The sequence below is a fragment of the Cupressus sempervirens genome, chromosome 7, assembly GCF_028749045.1.
Source record: "Cupressus sempervirens isolate cs-2001-9-10 chromosome 7, ASM2874904v1, whole genome shotgun sequence".
NCBI lineage: Eukaryota > Viridiplantae > Streptophyta > Pinopsida > Cupressales > Cupressaceae > Cupressus > Cupressus sempervirens.
In genome coordinates, this window is record NC_143124.1 from 854,695,433 (window position 1) to 854,719,172 (window position 23,740).

At 35.1% G+C, this 23,740-nt stretch overlaps 1 protein-coding gene and 1 long non-coding RNA gene across 2 annotated transcripts in view; both read right to left on the reverse strand.

Annotated features, from left to right (window-relative positions):
• LOC149550132 (abscisic acid 8'-hydroxylase 3-like) overlaps nt 1–6,512 on the reverse strand; it is a 57,333-nt gene extending 50,821 nt beyond the window's left edge. The window contains exons 1-6 of the mRNA XM_089794431.1: nt 6,286–6,512; nt 4,663–4,984; nt 3,990–4,139; nt 3,541–3,792; nt 3,358–3,450; nt 3,152–3,230 (exon numbers count right to left, since the gene is read on the reverse strand). Of these exons, the coding sequence (XP_089650557.1) occupies nt 3,152–3,230; nt 3,358–3,450; nt 3,541–3,792; nt 3,990–4,139; nt 4,663–4,984; nt 6,286–6,512 (1,123 nt within the window). The remainder of the gene's footprint in view (nt 1–3,151; nt 3,231–3,357; nt 3,451–3,540; nt 3,793–3,989; nt 4,140–4,662; nt 4,985–6,285) is intronic.
• Nucleotides 6,513–14,815: 8,303 nt separating this feature from the next.
• LOC149550133 (uncharacterized) lies at nt 14,816–17,385 on the reverse strand. The gene is made up of 2 exons (XR_016354508.1): nt 17,146–17,385; nt 14,816–15,317 (listed from the first exon to the last, which is right to left on the reverse strand). It is a non-coding gene; the product is annotated as an uncharacterized LOC149550133 (long non-coding RNA).
• Nucleotides 17,386–23,740: the final 6,355 nt, after the last annotated feature.

Below are 23,740 nucleotides of genomic sequence, written 5' to 3' on the forward strand. Positions count from 1 at the left end.
TTATCCATTGTAAGGGTTGGTTCCAGTTTTTCACTGTGATACCATTGTTGGTTGGTAATTTTCAGTATAAGACCACTTTGTTGGATCCAGAGCTGTGATTCCACCATTATTCTATAGCATATTTTCTCTTATATGACAGTAGTAGTGAAGATAATATAGAAAGTTTAGATCTATTAGGTGTTTTTTATGTTTTGATTTCATGCATTTGAATGTATTGTTTCAATGAAATGAATACAAATGAGCATAATTTTCTTAGTATTCTAATTCTTGTCTCCTATCTTAGTAATCTACAGTCTTATGTGGTCAAGGGGCAAAGAACTAAGACCCATTTGCATTATTTTAAGGTTGTAAGTCATATATATTTTGTTGTTGAAACAAAGGGCCAAGTAAATGCCTGATGTGTTTGACAGGGTTGCTGGTTATTTTGAGAAGGATATCTCATGAGAATGAAGTCTTTATGAACACTGATGTCTAATTCACAAAGTGATAGGATAGATCTGATATCTAGGTGTATGAAATATGTCCTTGATATCATAGATGTATGCATTTAATTCATGGGATTGCCCAATAGATAAGGAACTAATCAACTACAGGATCATTTGTTCTTATTGCTGCATATTTGGAGTTTTTGCTAAAATCGATATCATTAATCAAATGTTTTTTTCCCTTTCATGTTGAAGAGCTGAAAAGGATGCCCTCACTCAACTTATGAATTTCATAAAGTTGCAACTTGCTACTGCATATCTTTGTTATTGCATAAGTATTAGGAGATATAAGGCTTATATCTACTTTGTTAGATTCAAGAATATGTTTAGCATTGGTACCATATTAATTGAATCTGGGGTCCACCACCTAGGTTTTGCAAACCCTGAAGTAGAAGAAGAGTCTAGCCTTATAGTTGGTCTGGTGTTTGAAATGGTATGTTGAAGATGGGAGTTAGCTACGCCTAGATGTATTTTGTTCTCATCATGGTAATTTGAAAACTGTAGCATTTCAAAACACCAACAAGTCCATTTGTAAGAAACCTATGACCCCTACTCCTAGGATCAAGACTAGTAGCCCCTTCTAGTCTATCTATGAACCAATGACAGCCTTTGTCCTTTCTTGTGTGCATCATTTTTATATTTGCACATGTCACATCCACTCTACCCATTACTCACATGTCACATCCATGGTGACTCACTTCATTGGTGACCTAGTTTAGACAACTTATATGTACTTGTCTTCCTGTGTTGACATGATGCATGTGAGTGCGTACTAGTTTTCTACCAATAACCTCGGCTTCTTTTTTCTTTGTCTTCCTTCGACCATTTGTCAAATATTTTTCTAATTAATGACATTGGTCATAATGACAAAACTCCTTACAACATATTTCTTACAACCTTTATGCCAAAGAGACTTGGAAGGTCAAAATGAAGTGCAAATATGAAAGTTCATGAACATATTCTGAAGAACATAGAAATAGAATTTATCTATGAATTAGATGAATCTATTGGTAAACATAGGAGGAAAAGGTTTGAGATTTTTTTTTAAAAAAATTGACGAGAAAGTTGTTCTGACAACTAATCCTAAGACTCCTAAATGTATACACTGAAATCATTCAAAGAACAAGATATTTGGAAACAAGAATAAGGGAGTAATAACAAGAAGAATAGATAATAAACAATGCTTGATAAATGAGATGAATGTTCAGTACTACATAACTACAGATGAACCAATTGTTGGCATCTTTAACAAGGAACCACCTTAGGATGCTTTTGAGTATCTGGGAGATAGGTTGGGTGTGACTTCCCCTCATCATCAAAATGAAATGCTTAAGGCCCGTTTGGTTGCTCGAATAGGAATAGGAAATTAGGAATATATTTTCTATTTTCCATTTGGTGTGTTGTTTGGAATAGGGAATAGAAATACATATTCTCATTTTGTCCCCAAAATGAGCTTATTTACATTCCAAAAAATCGTTGTTATTGGAATAGCCATTCCTATTCCCAATATGCATTCCTCATCTCAATTCCTATGCTTGCAACCAAACGAGCCCTTATGGATGTACACTAGTTCAATAATTTCAATGCATATTTTTCACTTTGGACTAATGATTTTGGATATTTCTCAGGGGGGACTATTTATTATTTTGAGTTGACTTGTATATCTTAGGAGGAGCTAAGAAGACTGAGTGATCTATCTGCATATTTGACCTTTTTCTTTGATGTCAAAGGGGCAGAATTTTGAAATTACTAACAAGATTATTGGTATGTATACATATATGTGTACATAAATACGTGTGTGTGTATACATATACATATATGTATATACATGTACATATACATGTGTGTGTGTGTGTACATGTGTGTGTGTACTTGTGTATCGTTCTGTAAGAAATGCATGCTTCACATTTCTCATTGTGATAGTTTTGGATGATGTAGTTTTAGAAATGAACTATTAATGCTCTTAACTTCATTTATTTTAGATGGTAGAAGATGTTTTGTTTCATAGACTTGGTTTGAAAGTTAAAGGATATTCTTGCTCTAGGTTTGGAAGATCTCAGGTGTTTACACTTTGTTGGATTTGAGTTTCATATATATATATATTGGTAGTGGTTTTGCAAGACATGCATACTTCACATTTTTTAGTGTGATAGTTATGGATGACGTAGTTTTAGAAATGAACCATTAATGCTCTTAACTATATTTATTTTAGAGGTAGAAGATGTTTTTTTTAAGAGATTTGGTTTGTAAGTTAAGGATATTCTTGCTGTAGGGTTGGAAGATCTCGGCTGTTTACTTTTTGTTGGATTTGAGTTTTTACATTTCTTTAAATATCTATTTATTATTATCATTCTTCAATAGTATGTTGATTTCAAGTTAATAAGATTAGATAAAAATAATACATATTTCAACAATTTGAACTAAAGATTGAACTTACATCAAATCTTGAAGGGTAGAACTTTGTTGGATTTGGGAAAATATCAGAATCATAATGAAGACCCCAATGATTAAGGGAAAGAATCCAGTCTTTTTGAATAGTAAAACCTGTGAAATCCATAAATATATATTTATTTTTTACTAGAGGTAGCAACTTCATATCATAGCTACTAGGATATGCTTATTTATGATTAATTTTGATCCATCTAATGAATAAAATTCAAATCTACCTTGCAGAGAAAAGTCTTGAAGAACGGTGCGAGTACTCCATTGAACTGGGTTTGACATTCTTAATGTCTCTAATATAACCTGTACAATTGTGAAAAAAATAAGTTCCAAATTTTATTTATTAATTAAAAAGTTTTTAAAATAAAGTGAAAAATAGGACCTGTAATTATTTGCAAAATATGTGCAACCATGAAAAAGGCCCATATACCTTTGTAGTGTAGGGCATTTGGTGAATGTCATTCCATGTCAATTTAGTCACATCTGATCCAATCTTGTTCTCCTCAATCCTCTTGTACTCTTCCTGATATTTGGGCAAACAAAAAAAATGTCTTTAATCAATTAAATAAATATGAATTCTCAAATAGAGATTCTTCCATGTATATAAGGATACCATGAGTTTTTCTCTAGCACAAGGATTTTCTTCTAGAAATTTCATTGACCACATGAGAGCTGCTCCTGTTGTGGCAAATCCTGCAATAAGAAGAGCAAGACAATTGTCTTTGATTTGCATGTCAGTCAATCGCTCTTCTTCAGGAAGCCCATCTTTAGAAATCATTAATTGAATGAAATCTTCCTTAGTTTCCAGTCCCTTTCTTCTCCTATCCATAATGTTTTGCAGCAGCCGCATAAAATTATCTCTGGCCTGCAAATCAGAGTACCAATTTGGCATAATAATATAAGCGTCCACTTTCACTAGAAGGATGTCTTGTACTCTTCAAGAATTATAAGGTTATGTATGTGTTTATAATTATATACACACCATATATACCTTCTATGGAAACTATTATAGATTAATTTTGATATGAAAATATACAAACATGTATCAGGTTATCAAAGTACCTTGCATCCTTTGTAATAACTTGTTCCTGGCACTCTAATGGCAAAGCTGGTTGTTGCATCCAAAATATAAAGGAAATTTTTGTGCATCTCAGATAATTCTGGTCCTCTTTCCATGCTTGCAATTATGTGGCCTATAACCTCAAAGGCAAACTATAAAACTCCAAAATCAGGATACATCTCTCTGTATTTTATGTTAATTTTAATTTTAATTTTAATTCTGAAAGAAAATAAGTAGAAAATAGAAATAGACAATGCTGAATAGAGAATGTGTTGTTTTTGAATTTTTTCATATGTCTGATTTTAGTATCAATCTTTTGGATTGCATTCTATTGACTCTCTTCACTCAGATAATGGATAATAGAATGTGATTTGAAATATCGATGTTAAAGATTCCATTCATTATTTTTATTCTGATAATAGATTATAGAACATAATTTAAAGATACTAATCTTACACACAATTGAATCAAAAAACAAGATTTTCTTTCTATAACACATTATAGAAATATCTTTACACTAAGTGTTAGATATTTATTCATTAAGATAAAATTTAACTAATATAAGAAACATAAACCAAGAAGTTCAAAAAAATCAATCAAATGAACAACACAAAATGCTTTGTATTGATACACTCAAGCAATAATACTGTCCAAAGTAGAATCTAAATTACTTACACTTGAAGTACCATCTATTGCAGAGACAGTTTTCCCTGACCATCCATTAAGTATCTCAAGACAAATGGTTTCAATTCTCTCAAAATTCTTCTTTAGATTATCTCCTGAGACTGGTTCTCCCACTAACCTTCTCAACTTCCTATGAAGATCTGGTGCTACATAAGAGACATTGTTACCCCCTAACATCTCTTTAGCAGCTTTGCTGCCTCCAAAGCAGAGCAAGTTGTTGTTCTCTGATGAGAAAACAAACTTCGCTACATCTCTGGTGGATGTAAACACCCAAGTTCTCCCAAGAATGTTTGTAAAAAAGATTCTACCATACCTGCAATGCCAACAGCACATAATATTGTTCACAGGTCCATTTAGTAAAAATAGATTAAGAATATGATGGGGATTTTAGAATCAAGTTCACATGAAAACTACTATCCGGATAACACCATGGTATACCACAAATAAAGACAACTTAAAAACTATAGATCAAAAATAGTTCATAGCATTTGTTTTACGCTTGGAAACAAACTATTTTCCAATCCACCTCATAGGGTGACAATCCCTTTAAAGGATTATTAAATCTGTTGAAAAGTGTGAGTCTACATAATCATAATAGTTTACAGAGTAAAATAGATTATAAATAAAAGATAAAATAATAGAATAGAATATCATTTCACAAAATAAGGATTTATGCAGTAAACTTTGACAGCATATCATGTAAAAGCTTATAGAAAGACCTGAATATTCTAAAGGAAAAATTAGATTATTCACAGAGGTTCCATTACAAATTGATTTTCCTTTCAAGAAAGGTTAAATTAGTTTTTATCCGTATCCTATTTCTATAGAACCCATTTTACAAAAGAAACTATTATCCCAGTCCACCTTACGAGTGTGACAATCTCTTACGTCTATTTGATATATGTATTTGGAAAAAGGCATTTAAACTAAAATTGAACTATCAAATAGCATTAAATAAGATATGAATTTATATGGTGAAACTTTGATGATATACCAAAGAAACATTTATGAGGCAAAGATGTCAGTATTCTAATTACATTCAAGCTTAAAAATTACAATCTTTACATGATTTGATTTTTCTTTAAATACAACAAAGATGGAGATAATATCTTCCATATAACAGGCATTATCATTTTAGAGCTTGAGTATAATTGATTAAAATGTTGAGTTTTCATTGTGGAGAGCTAAATTTAATTTTCCATAAAGATATCTAATTTAGAATTCTAGGTTGCCTATTCATCTTCCATAGTTGACTTCTAATATGGAGGTGGTTAATGTGAAGAAATTTCCATGATTCATCATTTAGAACAATACAATTGTTTCTGAATTTTTATTGTGTACAACATTTTTACATCAAAGTTTCCAATCACACTCAGACTCCATAATCTATCATCAGAAAAGAGTTTCTGTAAGGAGCCTTGATCTTCTTTAAATGATTTCAGACTGGTTTACTCATAAAAAACATATATTGATTCTATAATAATATTCAAAAAATAAAAATAAAAAAATAAAAGTCTGTATATAATTAAAAAAATAATCACAACCACCAAACATTAAAAAAAAAAAAAAAAGATTTTTGATTATCTCTAACGATCCAGCCAGAAACCACCCAACCTCTTGGCACGGCTCTCTGTGAAGCTTTGAACTCCCAGAGGATTTTTGAAGGATGCAAAGAAGGAAAAGGTTTCACCAACTATGGGAAGACCCATGTTTCCTGGAACAACTCCTGAACCCACATCTCCTTTTGCTCTTCTTCTCAAATTGAACAAGACACAGAAAACAATAATACATGTTAGAGTAAAAATTATCTGCAATAAAATGAACTTCCACATTTCTGCCATTTTCACTTGTTCTGCAGATTTCACTCTGCACACATACGTACTAAATATGTAAGGTAATCAATTATAAGCTTCTGTGAATGATTTCATTCATATAAGACATATTCAGCATTTCTAAGTTCTACGGCCAGTTGATACCAACATGACAGTTTTTGGTTTATTCTTTTTCTTTTTGCAATACTACTGATTTAAAATACATATATTATTCAGTAGCATCTCAAGGCTTTGTATTGAGCTTAAGAAACAAAGGCTAAGAAACAGTTGAAATTGTCAGATTTAGATAGAACTATGAAATCATCAATACATTGAGAAAAGTACATCAAGAAAACACATATTTTACAATTATCAATGTATACAAAACATATTTTATAATTATTTCTGATAAACAATTGAATGAACCCACACTAAGTGAGGAATTATTTGCTTGTTTATTTTTTCCTTTGAACTAATCAAAGCATTACTGCCTCGATCAATATCACAATCATAGTTATCCTAATCATGGGAAAAGAAATGGCTGTTAGCTCATCGATGAGGCATTTTACCAGTAACATATTCAAATTAAGTAATTTAGATGATTAGGACTTTATAAAATATATTGTATAGTATATATAAAATTTGTTTTAAAATCATTTTCACATTATTGATGATTATAGAACCATGAACATAAACAAATAATATTTGATTTAGCGTGTCATAAAGAAAAAAATAAAAAGTGAACTGTAGATTAAAACAGCAATAAAATAAAATAGTCTGAAAGGCTTCTAAGCTCAAAAAGACATAATACTATCAATAATACAACGACAATGCAGATAGGGAAATGTTAAAAGACAGGTGTTACCAGTATTTATTATTTTTAATGGGCACGTTCTGTATGACATACGGTTATAGTTTACTCTCACAGTATAATATCAATGGCATTACTGGTTGTAATTTGTAGTAATAATATAAATACTAATTAGTTCAAGAAAAAGTTGGCCTTAGGAACATAACATCAAATGACATCACGAATGACTGAAGTGGTTGTTAAATTTTATATTAAAATAGATAAAATGAACATATTTATAAAAGAAAAAAAAATTGATTTTTTTTAAAAAAGTCAATAAGTATAGAGTAATACTATCTATGATTTATGTATTGAATTATATTTAAAAATTGAATATTATATTTATTTATTTTTATTTTTTTTTACTCTTTTAATGCGCCGGGTAATCTATGATTTATGTATTGAATTATATTTAAAAACTGAATATTATATTTTTATTTTTTTATTTTTTTTTACTCTTTTAATGCGCCGGGTAAACTTTTTAACGTGACCGGTAGCACTAGCGCGACACACCCACTGGTACCACGGGGACAGAGAAGACTAGAACCCGTGACCAACCCCCTACAACAGAGAAGATTTAGCCAATCGAGCTAGGGCCCCCACCCCTAAATATTATATTAACTTTTTATATTTAAAAAAAATTGTATATTTTTATTTTTAAATATTTTATATTTAAAAATTATTTCTAATTGAATTTTTAATTTTATTTTTTTAAATTAGATATAAGAAAAAGTCGACTTCTTCAAAATAAATGGCTTAAAAACTAATGTTATGAATGATGAAATTTTAAAAAGTAAATTTACTTATGACCTATGCCTAAGTAGTGAGATAAGGCACATATTGAGGTTGTAATATCATAAGGATTTAATAATGGGTCAAAGGTTAAGTATGCTATGGGGTCACAACTTACAACTTATTATTAAAAATAAAAAATTATATAAAAATTAGAGTAACTAAATATATTATTTAGCTTAAAATTGATTTGACCTTATTGATTGGATTGCTAGTTGTTGGACATAGTTTGTGTGGGTTTTTGGAAATCTTCTACAGTCAATTTTGGATTGGGGTTTTTTATTGTTTGCATGGTAGGGCCTGGGATTTCTTCTGCATTGGTGAGAACAGATGGTTCTTCTCCAACTATGCATGCAATGCGATCTGAATCGTTTTATTCAAGGGAGAGCTCCAAGTTGAAAAAAGTTAATGGTTGTTTTCCGCGTAGCCATGATCGCCCTGTTCTGGTTATTCCTCCAACGGCTGTAATAGAGGACATTGAATATTGGACCAAGCATGCTTTGATATGCAAATTTCTTGAAATCTGAATTTTCCTATCCACTCTTGAGGCATGGATCCACCGCTCATGGCAGGTGGAAGGCGATATGGAGATTATGTTGGTAGGGAATAGTTATTTTTTTGTTGTATTCTCTTGCATGTCTGATTGTGATCGTGTTTTTGAAGGAGGCCCTTATTTCTACAACCATGTGGGGTTATTTGTCAAACCCTGGCATTCAAGATTTAATTCTGCTGAGGATCTCCCTTCAACAGTGCTAGGTTGGGTTCACTTGCCTCGCCTTCCCTTGGAATTTTGGCGTGAAGACATCCTTCAACAAATTGCTACTTTGTTGGGGAAGCCGGCTGCGATCACACATCAATCCCTTGATAAAAAGGTTATTTCTTATGCTAGAATTTGTGTTGAAATTAATTTGAATAACCCATTACCAGATTCTTTGGAAATTTGTCTTGGGGCTTCTTCTTGGGTGTAGTAGTTAGATTATGAATCCCTCCCTTTCCGCTGTCGGATTTTTCATGAGTATGGTCATTTACAGCGTCAGTGCCCCCATATCTTGACTTTCAAAGGAGTGAATGGTTCTACAGCTGGCAATGCTCGTGGTTTGGCAAATACTACAGGGAAAGGACAATCTCAAATGGATAATACTACCAAGGGGATGAATCTGCAAGATGCTACAGGTAAGGGTAATGCTCAAATGCAGGATAAGGATGGATTTACCCCTGTTTGCCCTTGAGCTAAGGGACGTGGTCAAAAGAGGCCTTTGAAAGAAAGATTATCTTATTCAGGTTTTAATCGCTTTGAGGTGCTGGATAGTATGGTTCCAGAGGAGGGTATTCCTCCTCCTATCTCTTTTGATCCAGTTTGCCCAGATGAGGGATCTGTTCCTAATGATGCTTGTGGGGCATCCCAAGTTGTAGTATATCAGAACTATGAGGTCCCTGTAGCTCCTGTGACAGAGGCTCTGGTGACTCCTGTGGTGTTGGAGGATAATTATGTTGTTCTGGCTGACTTGGTTAAGGATGTGCTACCATCAGGTAAGGGCAAGGGATCTCCTCTCCCCTTGGGGTTGATGCCTCAACCCTTTAAGCGGGTTTCTTTTACTCCTCCTCTAAGGAGTGAGCGTAAAACAGACCAAGAGAAGATTAAACTCACAGGAGATATATTGATTGAGTCTAGTTCAGTGAAACTTTTGGATTCTCATTTTCCCAATTCTACCCAATGATGATTATTCTCTCATGGAATGTTAGGGGGTTGAATAGCATCCCTAGACAAAAGGCTATTCATAACTTGGTGGTTGATCATAGTCCTGATTTTTTTGTATCCAAGAGACTAAGCTCTCTGTAGAGTCTATGGTCCAACATGCCTCTAGTATTTGGTCTTGTGGCCAATGCCAATGTGTTGGGGCAACAGGCAGTGTTGGTGGTTTAGCTATATTTTGGGATCCTCAAAAAATTTCTCCCCTTGGTTGGGTGTCTTCTCGCTCATCTCTCTCTATGGTTGCTTCTGCTCTAGACTTAGGAGAGGTAATCATGGTTACTAATGTGTATGCACCTGTTGATCTTGCGGGAAAGCAGGAACTTTGGAAACATATTCAATATGTTAGAAATTTTCATCCTTATCACCCTTGGGTGTTAGCAGGGGACTTCAATTCAGTTTTAAGTCTGGAGGAGAAGCATGGTGGTTTGGCTAGATTGGGGCATTTTTCTGCTCTTCTTTGGCAACACATATCTCTTTTGCATCTATCGGATGTTGAGCCTTCTAATGGTCTCTATACTTGGAATAATCGCAGGACTGGTGTTGCTCCTATCTTAGAACGTCTGGATAGATTTCTTTTTTCTTGCTTCTGGGTTAGTGTCACCCTTACTATCTCTTCAGAAATCCTTGGTTGGAGGGGGTTCAGATCATTGGCCAATCAAATTTTCTACTATAGGGGCTTGTGTTCCAAAGCATCCTCCTTTTAAGTTCCAGTTGATGTGGCTTCCTGACTCCTCTCTTCGTGATTTTGTTTTCTGTTGGTGGAAAGATAGTGCTCTTGCATATGGTACTGCAATGTTCTCATTTTCTAAAAGGCTTCAATATGTTAAAAGGCAGCTCAGGATATGGAATAGGCAATGCTTTGGGAACCTTCACTTTATGAAGAGGCTTGCTCAAGAAGATCTTGATGTCATCACAAGGGAGATTAGAGATCGAGGTTTCTCAGAGGATCTTGGCAAGGCTGAATCCCTTGCTTCTAGAGCTTTAGAAGAATGGGAAATTCGAGAGGAAATTTTTTGGAAGCAAAAGGCTAGAGTTGATTGGCTCTAGGAAGGTGATTGAAACACTGCCTTTTTCCATAAAACAGTGCAATCTCGTCAAAATCAGAGCATTATCTCTTCTTTGGTTAATTCTCAAGGTATCCAACTGAATTCCTTGCCAGCTTTGTTCCAAGAGGCTACTTGGTACTTCTCTACCCTCTTCTCTGAGGACTCTCCTCCTGCTGATATTGAAGAAAATATTATTTTGTCCTGTATTCCTTCCCTTATCACTCAGGAAATGAATGATTATCTCATGCGTCCAATCTATTTGGAAGAACTAAAGGAGGTGGTCTTTGGCATGCCTAAGGGGAAGGCTCCTAGTCCTGATGGCTTTCTAGTTGAATTCTTTCAAGAATTTTGGGACATCATTAATCATGATTTGTTGGAGGTGGTTAAGGAATCCTATGCTAGCAAGCAGATGCTTTGAGCTTTGAATTCTACATTCTTAACTCTTATTCCTAAGATAGAGGGTGCTAATCAATTGGAGTTTTTTAGACCAATTGCCTTATGTAATGTGGTTTACAAAGTTATTACTAAGTTGATTGCTGAGAGACTGAAAAGATGGCTTCCCATTATTATATCATAAGAACAAGGTGGTTTTGTTGCTGGCAGACAAATTTTGGATGGGGTGGTTATTACTACTGAGGCTATTCACTCTATGGCTACTTCAAGAGAGAGAGCAATGTTTGTTAAGCTGGATATGGCTAAGGCCTACGATAGAGTTAAATGGAGTTTCCTAAGGAGTATTCTTCTTTCTTTTAGATTTAGCTCTGACTAGGTGAGTTGGACTATGAGTTGTGTTACTTCGGCCTCTTTTTCTGTTCTTATTAATGGTCAACCTTCTCAACTATTTGGTGCTTCTAGAGGCCTCTGCCAGGGTGACCCTCTCTCCCCATATCTATTCATCATCATGGCTGAAGGCTTGGGCAAATTCATTAAGTATCAGGTGTCCCAGAATTCTATTCAAGGCTGGTGGTTGGGTAATGGCTTACCTTCTCTTTCCCATCTTCAATTTGTTGATGATTTTGCTCTTACGGGTCTTGCTAGGATCAAGGAAGCTGAAGCCTTTCGACATGCTTTGGACGTTTATTTGGCAACTTCAGGCCAGAAAGTTAATGAGCACAAATCTTCCATTTACCTTTTTAACACTCCTGATTCTATTCAGCATACGATTGTTGGTATCCTACAGTTTTAGATTGGGTCACTTCCTTTGACTTATCTTAGCATTCCTATTGTTGTTTCTAGGCAGCCACGTCTCTTCTAGCAAAATTTGATTACCAAGCTTCGGGATAAGGTAAATCATTGGACTCATAGATGGCTTTCTACTACTGCCCAGGTTACTCTTCTTCAAGCTATTATCCAAGCTCTTCCTACTTATAGAAGCATGGTTCAGGCTACTCCTATTTACTTTCTCAAGGAGTTTGATGCTCTTTCTCGACAATTCCTTTGGAGTGGTAATTTGCGTAGTACTAAATGGAGCTTGGTTAATTGGGCAACTGTTTGTAGGCCTAAAAAGGAGGGTGGTCTTGGTCTTCAATTTTCTCTCTTGAGTAGTCAAGCTTTGGCTGCTAAACTTTATTGGCAATGGTGCTTTGGACAACATCAACTTTGGGCTCGTATTATCACTCATAAATATTTTCATGGTGCTGATCCTTGCTCTGTTTTTGCACTTCCTCTTGAAGGTTGTGGCTCAATGGTTTGGCATACTTTGATGACAGGTGCGATGTTGGTGAAGAGGGGTCTGTTCTGGATATGCAAAGGAGGTTCTCAGGCTTTATTTTGGTCTGATCCTTGGGATGGATTCCCTTCCATTTTATCCATGTACCCTCATCTTCAGTCTCTTTCTGACTCTTTTCTTGTCGGTGGATGGGATAAAGTGGCTCATTACAAGACTCCTTATCAATTGGGACCTGTTGTTGGTTATAGATGGAAGCATTCTTCTGATTGGCCTCCTGGAGGTACAGACAGGGATCATCAGGAGCTTTCTCAAATTCTAGCCTCTAGAGAGTGTTCCTCTTTGCTTGGTCCAAATGTTTTTGCTTGGGGTGGTACCTTGTCTGGTAAATATCATGTCTCTGTTGGGTATCAGGAGATAACTAGACAATTATTTGGGGATGTTGAGGTCCCTTGGTGGAAGAAAGTTTGGAATAAATTTTCTTGGTCCAAGTGCAATATTTTCATGTGGCTAGTGGCTCGGAACTGTTGTCTTACCTGGGATAATCTTTGTAAATGAGGATTTCAGGGCCCCTCTTATTGTGTTTTGTGTGGTAATGGAGAGGAGTCTATCTCTCATCTATTTTTCCATTGCTCCTATTCTACTTAGATATGGCACCTTTGGTGGAGCGCTTGGGGTTGCTCTTGTAGGCATGCTTCCTCTTTGCCTGAGTTCTGGGCTCGTTTGGGCAGTGCTCCCTCCAAGTCTTCTTCTCTCCATGCCACTTGGATTGTTGGCCCATCTTTCATGCTTTGGCATAGTTGGTTGGAGAGGAATCGTCATATATTCCAAGATGTTAGGCTTGGTGTTTTGCATCTTTGGTGGAAGATATCACATTCTCTTCAAGAAACTATTCATGTGAAGTGTGAGTTTGATGGGGGTATGGATCTGGTTGATCTTGCTTTCTGTAATCGCCTCAATTTTCATCTTTAGGATGGGTCTGCAACTCAAAGGTTTCCTTCAGCTTCACCATCAAAGGAAGGGTCAGGTTAACCGGGATGGGCATTGGACTCCTCCTTGTGGAGTTCTGAAAATTAACAATGATGGTTCTTCCCATGGGAATCCTGGCCCTGCTGGTATTGGGGGAGTGGCTCATTGTAGTTCTGGGGATGTTAAATTTTTCTTCTCAGTTCATAAGGGTGATTACACTAACAATCTCATGGAAGCTCAGGCTATTTTATATGTTGTGGAACAGTGTTTCTTGCAGGGATGGAGTAAGATTATCTGTGAGTCTAATTCCCAGGTGGTGGTGAACATGCTTTCTTCCCAGGAGCTTGAGGATGTTAGTTGGTAGCTGGCCACTGTTGTTAAGCAGATTATTCTCTTCTCTACCTCCTTTCAGTTCATTAGGTTCACGTATATTCTTCGTGAATGGAACAGAGCTGCTAATTGTTTAGCGAAATGGGCTTCTACTCATGGTTCGGGTTGGAATATTAGGGATAGGAGGCAACTGTCCTTTGAGATGGTGCAAGAATTTGATGATCTTGTTCCTTAGAATCAAGCTCCTTGTTGAGCTCTCCTTGTTGTATTCCTTTCTGTCTTAATAAATTTTTACCCCTCTTTTCTCAAATTGATTTGAGATTTATATATTTAATTTGACAAAATATGGTTTTATTTAATTTGTTTGATATAATCTTATTTTTTAGTTGACACAAGTTCATTTGAAATAGTTTATAGTTTAAATAATATAAATTAGTTAGATTATTATTTTTTGTAAAATAAGATTTTGAAAAGTCAATTTAATACACTGGAAAACTATTTCAGATAGTCAATACTATATTTTTTATATTATTTTTTAGAAAGTAATAGTTTAATCTTCTATTTATTTAACATATTACTAGAACAATTATATCTTGTAACTATGAAGAATCAAAATTTAAAAAGGTGTCTTTGAATTGCATTGTAGTCATAAAAACATTGTCATAATTGGGGGAAAAAAAATTAAATTAAATTAAATATTTCAAAACATAACGTATAAAGTATAAAACCCACTTTTGTTTAAACTATAAGAACCTTGTCCAACTTAAATTTTGCCACATCATCACATTGCGGAAAATGTGAAAGAGAACCAATCAAAACATTGTGAAAAAGTCAAACTATTTATCCATTAACAATTAGTTAATTCACATAACAAAAACATCATGGTGTTGAATCTGCAATTACACATCTTAAAGTATTCAAATAATGTTCAGAAATTACATCATGACACATCTTAAAGTATTCAAATAATGTTCAAAAATTACATCATGACAGTGATGATAACTAATCACATAATATGTCAGAAAATTTGATTAACACATAAGACCTAGTTGCTGGTCCAACATACATCATTTACAGAGATTAAACATTTACATCAATTTATGGAATTTACATTGTTCTCATTTACAATTTACACAATTCAGTTCATCTCAAGGATGAAACAATACAATAAGAATTAAGTTAACCTTTCATATTGTGTTCTTCAACGCAACCTATCTCCAAAGTCGTAGGATGTCGTCCATCTACTATCTGAAATGGGAGTGTGTCCCAAGCGCTTTTACCTCGCCAAACACGAAGTGACTACTCCCCCTCTATCTACTATCTGAGATGGGAGTGTGGCCCAAGCGCTTTTACCTCGCCAAACACAAAGTGATTACTCCCCCGAGATTCTTCCTGACATGAAGAATACCTCGACCCTGGCATGAGAAGCCTAGCTTCCCAGAACAAGATGGATTAGTAGCCTAATCACAAAATGTAGCAGGGAATAAAAATAAAACTTCACATCTGCACATATGTAGTAAAACCAAATAAGCATAGTCACATACACACATATGCATTATTTGGGAAATCAAGTGGCTTGGCCAAGCACTTATAAAGCCATATTTAATGGTAGAAGAAACAAGAATAGCATGTATCCATTCTAGAAAACTAGCAGATAGAAGAAACTAAACATGAAGTATCCATTCTATCTTTCCCAATATCGCTACATTACACTCAGCCATAAAGGAAAATGCACGCCTATGTACACTAACTACAACAAGATGTTCAACTAAATCTGATTTATATCTAAATAACGCATATGTTCATTCCCTCTTTAAGGCACAACCAATCACAGTAATACTGGAATGAATTCTTTTGCATAGGAAAAATAAATAACACATATGTCCATTCTTTTCTATGGTTTGGCCAATCACAAAAATGCTAGAATGAAACTATTGTAGAATTCATAAGATCAATATATTCGTATGGTTCAGTCAAACATATCAATGCTAAATTTAAGCTTCATACAACCAATAGCAATGTATTTAATGCTTGTGTAAGAACAAAGAAATGGAAATAACCATAATGTACTAAACATTAAAATATACTGAAATTCATTGGTGAATTCATAACACTGACAGCAGTACATTGTGAAAGCTGAAATTATTCAGAACAACAATAGTTTTCCATTTTACTTCTAATTACTATTTATCTTTCAAACCTTACCAGTACTCTGTATTCAGATATCATATTTCATCAAGGAAAACAATAAATATTGTTTTTTATACCCTAAAAGAAACTCAATTTTTCTGTATTAAAAGAAGAGTTTTGGATGGAAGGAAAATCAATTGTCTAGAATGGTTTCATTTTCTATTATAACACGCCTTTATTTGGGTAAATGGAAAGATTGTGAAAATATTCGGACATACAGTTCAAAATTTGAGGGATATCCCTCCAAACAACATACTCTTGCTCTATTAAAACATTTTTGTTTGCATCCCAGCAAGCAATTAGGCAAATATAGAATATATAGTAAAAAGGAACCTGCAGGTTCTTCTAATCTACGCAACAATAACAAATATGTTTATGTTTTTTTGTAATTCAATTACCATTTCTCCCGGTTGGCAACCTACGGCTGAGCAAGGGTTTATTAGAGAATGAACACATTCCTTATGGCTCCAAAACAATGGCATAAAAGGTTTGTTCAATTTGTAAAAAATCTATTGTTCAACTATCACTTCCCTTTTCCTCCTTGATTCTCATGACCAGGACAGATTCTAAGCGATTTGGTAATTGATTGGCAAGATGTAATTACACGAGTATAGAATTACCAACAGCAGGGTTTCAAATTCAGTAGTACATTCTAGTAACAAATTCGAAACCAAAGTTATATATTTCAAACAACAGGATTTCTTTCAAACAAGAAGATTACTTCCTATCAGCAAGAATCGAAATTCCAAAAACATTTACAGAAGAAAGGAACATTTAACAGTTCTAGCCAAGTTCTCACATCAGGAACCCTATGTTTCCTGTTGCCGGCAAAGAGAGGTAAGATCTGAGCATTTCCAATTTCAACCCCTCCCCTCTGTTTTTGGTAGGTTTTGAATACAACAACCTTGATAATTATACAAAACTTAATGTAACAAATTCTTCCAAATACTAAGGAAAACAAAACGTGCCCTTCATCGCCAAGATTGGGCAGACAAGGTAGTAATATTGCAAAAGAAATGGTAGCAGAATTGTAAAGGCATATGCTTAATAGTATGGATGATGCCTACCTTCATTTTAGTGGCAATAACCTTGATGAGAGAGAGATACCCCTCACAGGCTAGCTATCTCCCGTCCACCACTGATTTTACAGAACACTTAGCCCCCACATTTAAATAGTAATCCCCAAAACAAAAAGAAATAACTGACCTAAAAATTCATGCACAATGGCCTCCTCTATGATCTATTTAATTTACCCCTTTTTTTAAGTTTTAAAAGAAGGCAACATTTTTAAGCAATTTTTGTTTTACAAGCAAGTATATAAATGTTAACTCAAAACTTTATCTTAAGTTCCCATTTACAAAAGCTAAATAGAACTTTTATTTATATATATCAAAATCAAACATCAAGACTCATTGTTCATGATTTAATATAATAAAACAATTCTTTCCATCTATCTTTTATAATAATAAAAAATTACAACCTCTATATTTCATTTAAACTTTCAAAATTAACTTAGTAAGTGTAACAAAAAAACATAAACAATCAACATGAAATTCTACATGATGTGTGTGTGGTAGCACGGCATCTAATACATCCCCTTCCAAGAGGCTAGCCCTCTCTACCTCAACCACACTCTCGTTGTGATGATCCCTAAATCCACTCAAACACTTGCAACCAAAAATGAGTTAGTATCCATCATAATCAATATATCACCTCTTAATTACATCATCATTAAGAAATAAAATATTAGCATAATCAAATTGCTATTAAATTGCGACATTTAAGAATATATCTTATGGCATCTTCATCATATAATAAATAATTCATTTAATTTTGGTATAATCTAAGATGTTAACTTTCATTTATCTTAAATTAAGATTAATCCATCTTTGACCAAGTCAACATTTGAATATTCGTCACATAAGCAAGAAAAAAAAATGATTCTAGGGCAAGACGTGACATCCTTCCCCACTAGGAAAAAGGCATCGTCTCGATGTCTTTCACAACAAAATTAGCATACATATAACAAAACTGATCAATATCCAACTGAAATAAACAGTTATACAAAAAGATGAGGAAAAGATTTCTGCAAATCCTCCACATCCTCCCAAGTGGCACTATCCACGCCAAATTGGTCTCATTGGACCTTATACTAAAGAACATCCCTATCTCATACCCTGAGGGTATGGTACTCAATGATTTGGGTGGGCTGAACTGCCATCACCCCTGGATCTCATACCTACAACGCATGCCAGTCAAGAACATGAGATATCTCAGGATGATAGGGCTTAAGCAAAGACACATGGAAGATGTTATGAATTCGGGCCGAAGCAAGCAGCAGAGCAAGCCAATAAGAAACTAGGTTGATAACTTCTTAGACCTCAAACGGACCAACAAATCTTAGGGGAAGCTTTGAACTCTTTCCGAACAAGATTGAACTTTTTCGCGGTCTAAACCTCAGAAACACTTTATCCCCAATTTGGAATTGATGGAAGGTGCAGTTTTTGTCTGCATAACTCTTATGTCGATCCGCTGCCTCTTTTAGTTGACTATGGATTAAGATCACCTATTCTTCTATCTCTCTTAGCATCTCAGGACCCACAATAACCCTATCCCGGCTGATAGGAGTCTGACATTTACGTCCGTAGAGAGCCTCAAATGGAACCATACCCAAAGAAGAATGATAGGAGTTATTATAGGTAAACTCCACCAATGGAAAATACTCCTCCCATTTGTATTGTTGATCCATGCAGTACATGTTTAACAAATCTTCTAGCACCTGATTCATTGTTTATGTCTATCCATTAGTCTCAAGGTGGCATGTTATACTAAAATTTAGACGTGTACCCAAAGCGGAGTTCAAGGTTGTCCAAAACCTTGAAGTCATTTGAGTGTCCCTATTAGAATAATGGTCTCTAGAATACCCTACAGTCAAAAAATCTCCTAGACAAACTTTCTTGCTAACACTAGAGATCCGTCCTTCAAACTACCAAGAATGAAGTGGGCAACTTTGGTTAATTTGTCAACTACGACCAAGATGACATCATGCCTGTGTTGAATCATGGGTAAACCCTATATAAAATCCATGCTAATAACCTACCATTTATACTGTGGAATCTCATGTGGGTATAGAAGACCTATCGGATGGGCATGCTCAGCCTTGACACACTAACATTCCAAACACTAGGCCACATATTCTGTCACATCTCATTTGAGTCCTAGCCATAAGTATAAAGGTCTCAAATTAGCCATCATTCTATTTACCCCTAGGTGCCCTAGAAATGGAGTGCAATGCATCTCCTCAATAACAACTTTCCACAACCCTTCACAGTTGGGAACATAGATCTTGTTCTAGTATTTAAGCACACCATCTTCATCAAAAGAATAATCATCAAATCATGAGTTAGAGGCATCCATGTCTAGGATTGACTTCACTTATTCATAATGGGTATCTCCAGGAAGGTACTAAAGAATATACTCTCTCATACGAGTTCAAGATGAAGAGATAGCAGCAATATATCTCCTGCGACTAAGTGCATCAGCTACCCTATTCTATTTAACTTTAATATACTCTATGCCAAAATCATATTCACTAAGAAATTCAAGCCGTTGTCTCTATCGTGCATTTAAATTAGGTTGAGTGAAAATGTACCTCAACCCCATATGATCAGTCTTGAGTTTAAATGTCTTTCCCAATAAGTAATTCTACCACATCTGCAAGGCATGTACTATCACAGCCAACTCTAAATCATGAGGATCATAATTTACTTCATGTGATTTGAGTTTCTTGGACTCATAGGTAACAACCTTACCATCCTACATTAGTACACCCCCAAGCCCATCTCCAAAAGCATTTGTGTTGACAACAAAATGTCCATTTGGGTCTAGTATAATCAATATAGGAGTTGTAGTAAGCTTTTTCTTAAGTAACTGGAAAGCTTTCTCACACGCTTCTATCCACTCAAATATTTTACCCTTCTGCTGAAGAGATGTAATTGGTGCTGCTATGTGAGCAAATCCTTCAACGAATTTCCTGTAATACCTGGCAAGACCCATAAAACTCTTAACTACACTTGCATTCTATGGAGTTGGCCATTCAAGGATGGTTTTTGTCTTTTTGAGGTCCACTACTATGCCTTTTTTTGATAAAATGTGTCCCAAGTAATGGATCTTTGTTTGATAAAAGCAGCACCTAGAGAGTTTTCCATATAATTTCATGTCTCTCAAATGCTACCTAGGATGACATCTTATGAGCCCAAAGATACTACATACAAGTTGACCTCTATTCGAAAGATTCAGAGTTCCAACTCACTATAAGAATTTCTCTACCCTACACTCAGCCCTATTACCATACTCTATAGTCCAAGGTTCAGCCATAAAACTAGCCCTAACAGGTATCTTGGCTACAATCTTATGATCTACAAAATATTTAGTAGCACCAGTATCTATAAGGGTAGAAATAGGGTAACCAAAAAGTGTACCAGTCATCTGTATAGGAGTGGCTGGATAATCTACCAATCTATGATCAACTACAGCATGAATGTAATGTTGCAAAGGAAAGTCCCTCTTATCAGCTCATCGTGGGCACTTAGCAGCAAAACGGTTACCACCACATACAAAACATCCTATCTTAAGGCCTCTTCTATCGTCACTCCTGTTCTAATCACCTCAATTGTTTCCATTCCTTCCACTTCCATTTCTAGGATTTTTATTTCTATTGTTGTTCCAATTTTCCTCGTTCCCATTCATGTCCCTTATCCTTCATGTTTCTAATTTGTTGCTTCTTTCCATTTCCCTTTGGCCTGTCATCCTAATAACCCTTGTTATCCTAATATAACCTATTATCCTAGAACTTCCTCTTATATTTTTGGTTGGAGAATTTATATGAAGAAGCATCCTTCAACCTCTATTCCTGCTTAAGGGCCTTTTATAGTGCAAAATCCATGGTCTCAGGCTCTTGCATCTCGACCTCACTATAGATCTTTGGTCACAAACCCATTACAAATTTTTGAGTTCTAAATAATGCATCATGTTGATATTGAGGAACATACTTCACCAAATGAAAAAATTATTCATGATACTATGTAACATTCATGTTCTCCTGAACTAGTTTGTAGAAGTCTATTATTTTTTTTGTCATAGAATAGCTGAGGTAACCAATGTTTGGAAAAAAGCTGCAAGAATTCTTCCTAGGTTACCTCCCCATTTTGGAGCTTCTTTTCAGCCATAACATTTTCCCACCAAGTAGCTACCTCACCCATTAGCTGATAGGTGGCCCAAACTACTTTAGATTTCCCCATATAGTTTTGAACTAGGAAGTACTTCTCCATACTGGTAATCCATGCCTCATCATCTTCCCCAGAAGCTCTACCATGAAACCTAGGTGGAGTCACCTTCTTGAGATCTTTTCTCAAGTTAGTTGCTATCTGAATCCTGTTAGAATTAAGGAGAGCACTCTAATGGTCAGCTTTTGCCTTCTATTCCATCTCAGATCTTCTAAGAGCCTCAGCCAACTACTCATCCTCATGTTTCTTCCTCAATTTCTCTTCCTATTTACATAGGGATTCAGAGTGTTGATCTTCATCATGCTTCCTTTCCTCTTCTTCAGTATATCTACCTCGAGCTTCATGCTCTAGGTTATCCATTCTTTGGCCTTGTTGTTGTAATATAGCCCCTTGTTGGGTCAACAATTCCATTATCTGATCTAACCTCTCATTAGGTTCCTCAGCCTGTGCACCACTGTTGGACCCACTTTTTCGTTTAGCTCTTGTGGCCATGATGATAACTCAAACACCTAACAAACATTAGCACAAGTTTGCACAGTAGCCCAAGGGCCTAGGTTTAAACCATGCTCTGATACCATATGTAAGAACCTTGTCCAACTTAGATTTTGCCACATCATCACATTGCAAAAAATGTAGAAGAGAACCAATCAAAACATTATGGAAAAGTCAAATTATTTATCCATTAATAATTAGTTAATTCACATAACAAAAACATCATGGTGTTGAATCTACAATTACACATCTTAAAATATTCAAATAACATTTAAAAAATTCACCATAACAGTGATGATAACTCATCACATAATATGTCAAAAAATTTGATTAACACATAAGACCTAGTTGCGGGTCTAACATACATCATTTACAAAGATTAAACATTTACATTAGTTTCTAGAATTTACATTGTTCTCATTTATAGTTTACATAATTCAGTTCAGCTCAAGGATGAAACAATACAATAATAATTAAGTTAACCTTTCCTATTGTTTTCTTCAACGTAACCTATCTCCAAAGCCATATGGCATCGTCCATTTACTATCTGAGATGGGAGTGTGGCTTGGGAACTTTTACCTTGCCAACCACAGAGTGATTACTCCCTCTGGATTCTTCCTGACATGAAGAATACCCCAACCCTGGCATGAGAAGCCTAGCTTCCTAGAACAAGATGGATTAGATGGATCTACTGCAGCTGTGAAACATAGTACATGCAACCATGCGTCTAGTAGCCTAATCACAGAATGTAGCAGGGAATAAAAATAAAACTACACATCTATACATATGTAGTAAAACCAAATAAGCATAGTCACATACCACATATGCAAATTATCTGGAAAATCAAATGGCTTGGCCAAGCACTTATAAAGCTAGATTTAACAATAGAAGAAGTAAGAATAGCATGTATCCACTCTATAGAACTAGTAGATAGAAGAAACTAAACATTAAGTATCCATTCTATCTTTCCCAATATCACTACATTACACCTAGCCATGAAGAAAAATGCACACCTATACACTAACTACAACAAGATGTTCAACTAAATCTAATTTACATCTAAATAATGCATATGTTCATTCCCTCTTTAAGGCACAACAAATCACAGTAATACTAGAAAGAATTCTTTTGCATAGGAAAAATATGTAACACATATGTGATGGGGACACAACCCAAGCACAGAATGGACACAATAGGAAAGGGAAAAAAAATATTAACTATGAAAATATGCTAGTACACTTAGTGCAAAGAAACAGACTCCAAAACATGCCCTATGGGCTTACAATAGCATAAATCTGGAGATAAATTCTTCTCCCAGTACCTTCTCTCAAACTCCACTCCGAACTGCCTTTTTCAATGCCAAAAATATCCTTAAATAGACCCCAAAGGGTTAAAGATTAAGAATACATTCTAGAAAGTGCTAGTTGGCATCCACCAACCAAATAGAAGGCTCTAGAAGCCACATTAGAAGTTGATGCAAAACTAGAAGAATCCAAAAATGGTAACCGAACTTCCGAGAGGCATAACTTTTGAACCGTAGCTCCGATTGACGAACCGTTTACATTTTCAGAAAGCTCTCGAAGTGCTCTATAGCCCTATGGACCACCTTTGCTAATCCCTCATTTTTTGTCCCTATAAAAGGTCATTTAATGCCCCTAACTTGACTTTGAAGCATTCTTAGGAGGTCTCCAAAAATTGAAAAACTGCAATAACTTTCAAACCGTGGGGCCTTTTGACCCAATTCTTTTTCTGGAATGCTCTAAATTACATTACATTCATCTGGCCAATTTAAACCCTATAATTTACCAAAATTATTGCTCAATTATAAACTCCTATTTTTTTGGCATTTACACGTATCCCAAGGTGTTCAAATACTCTAACCTAG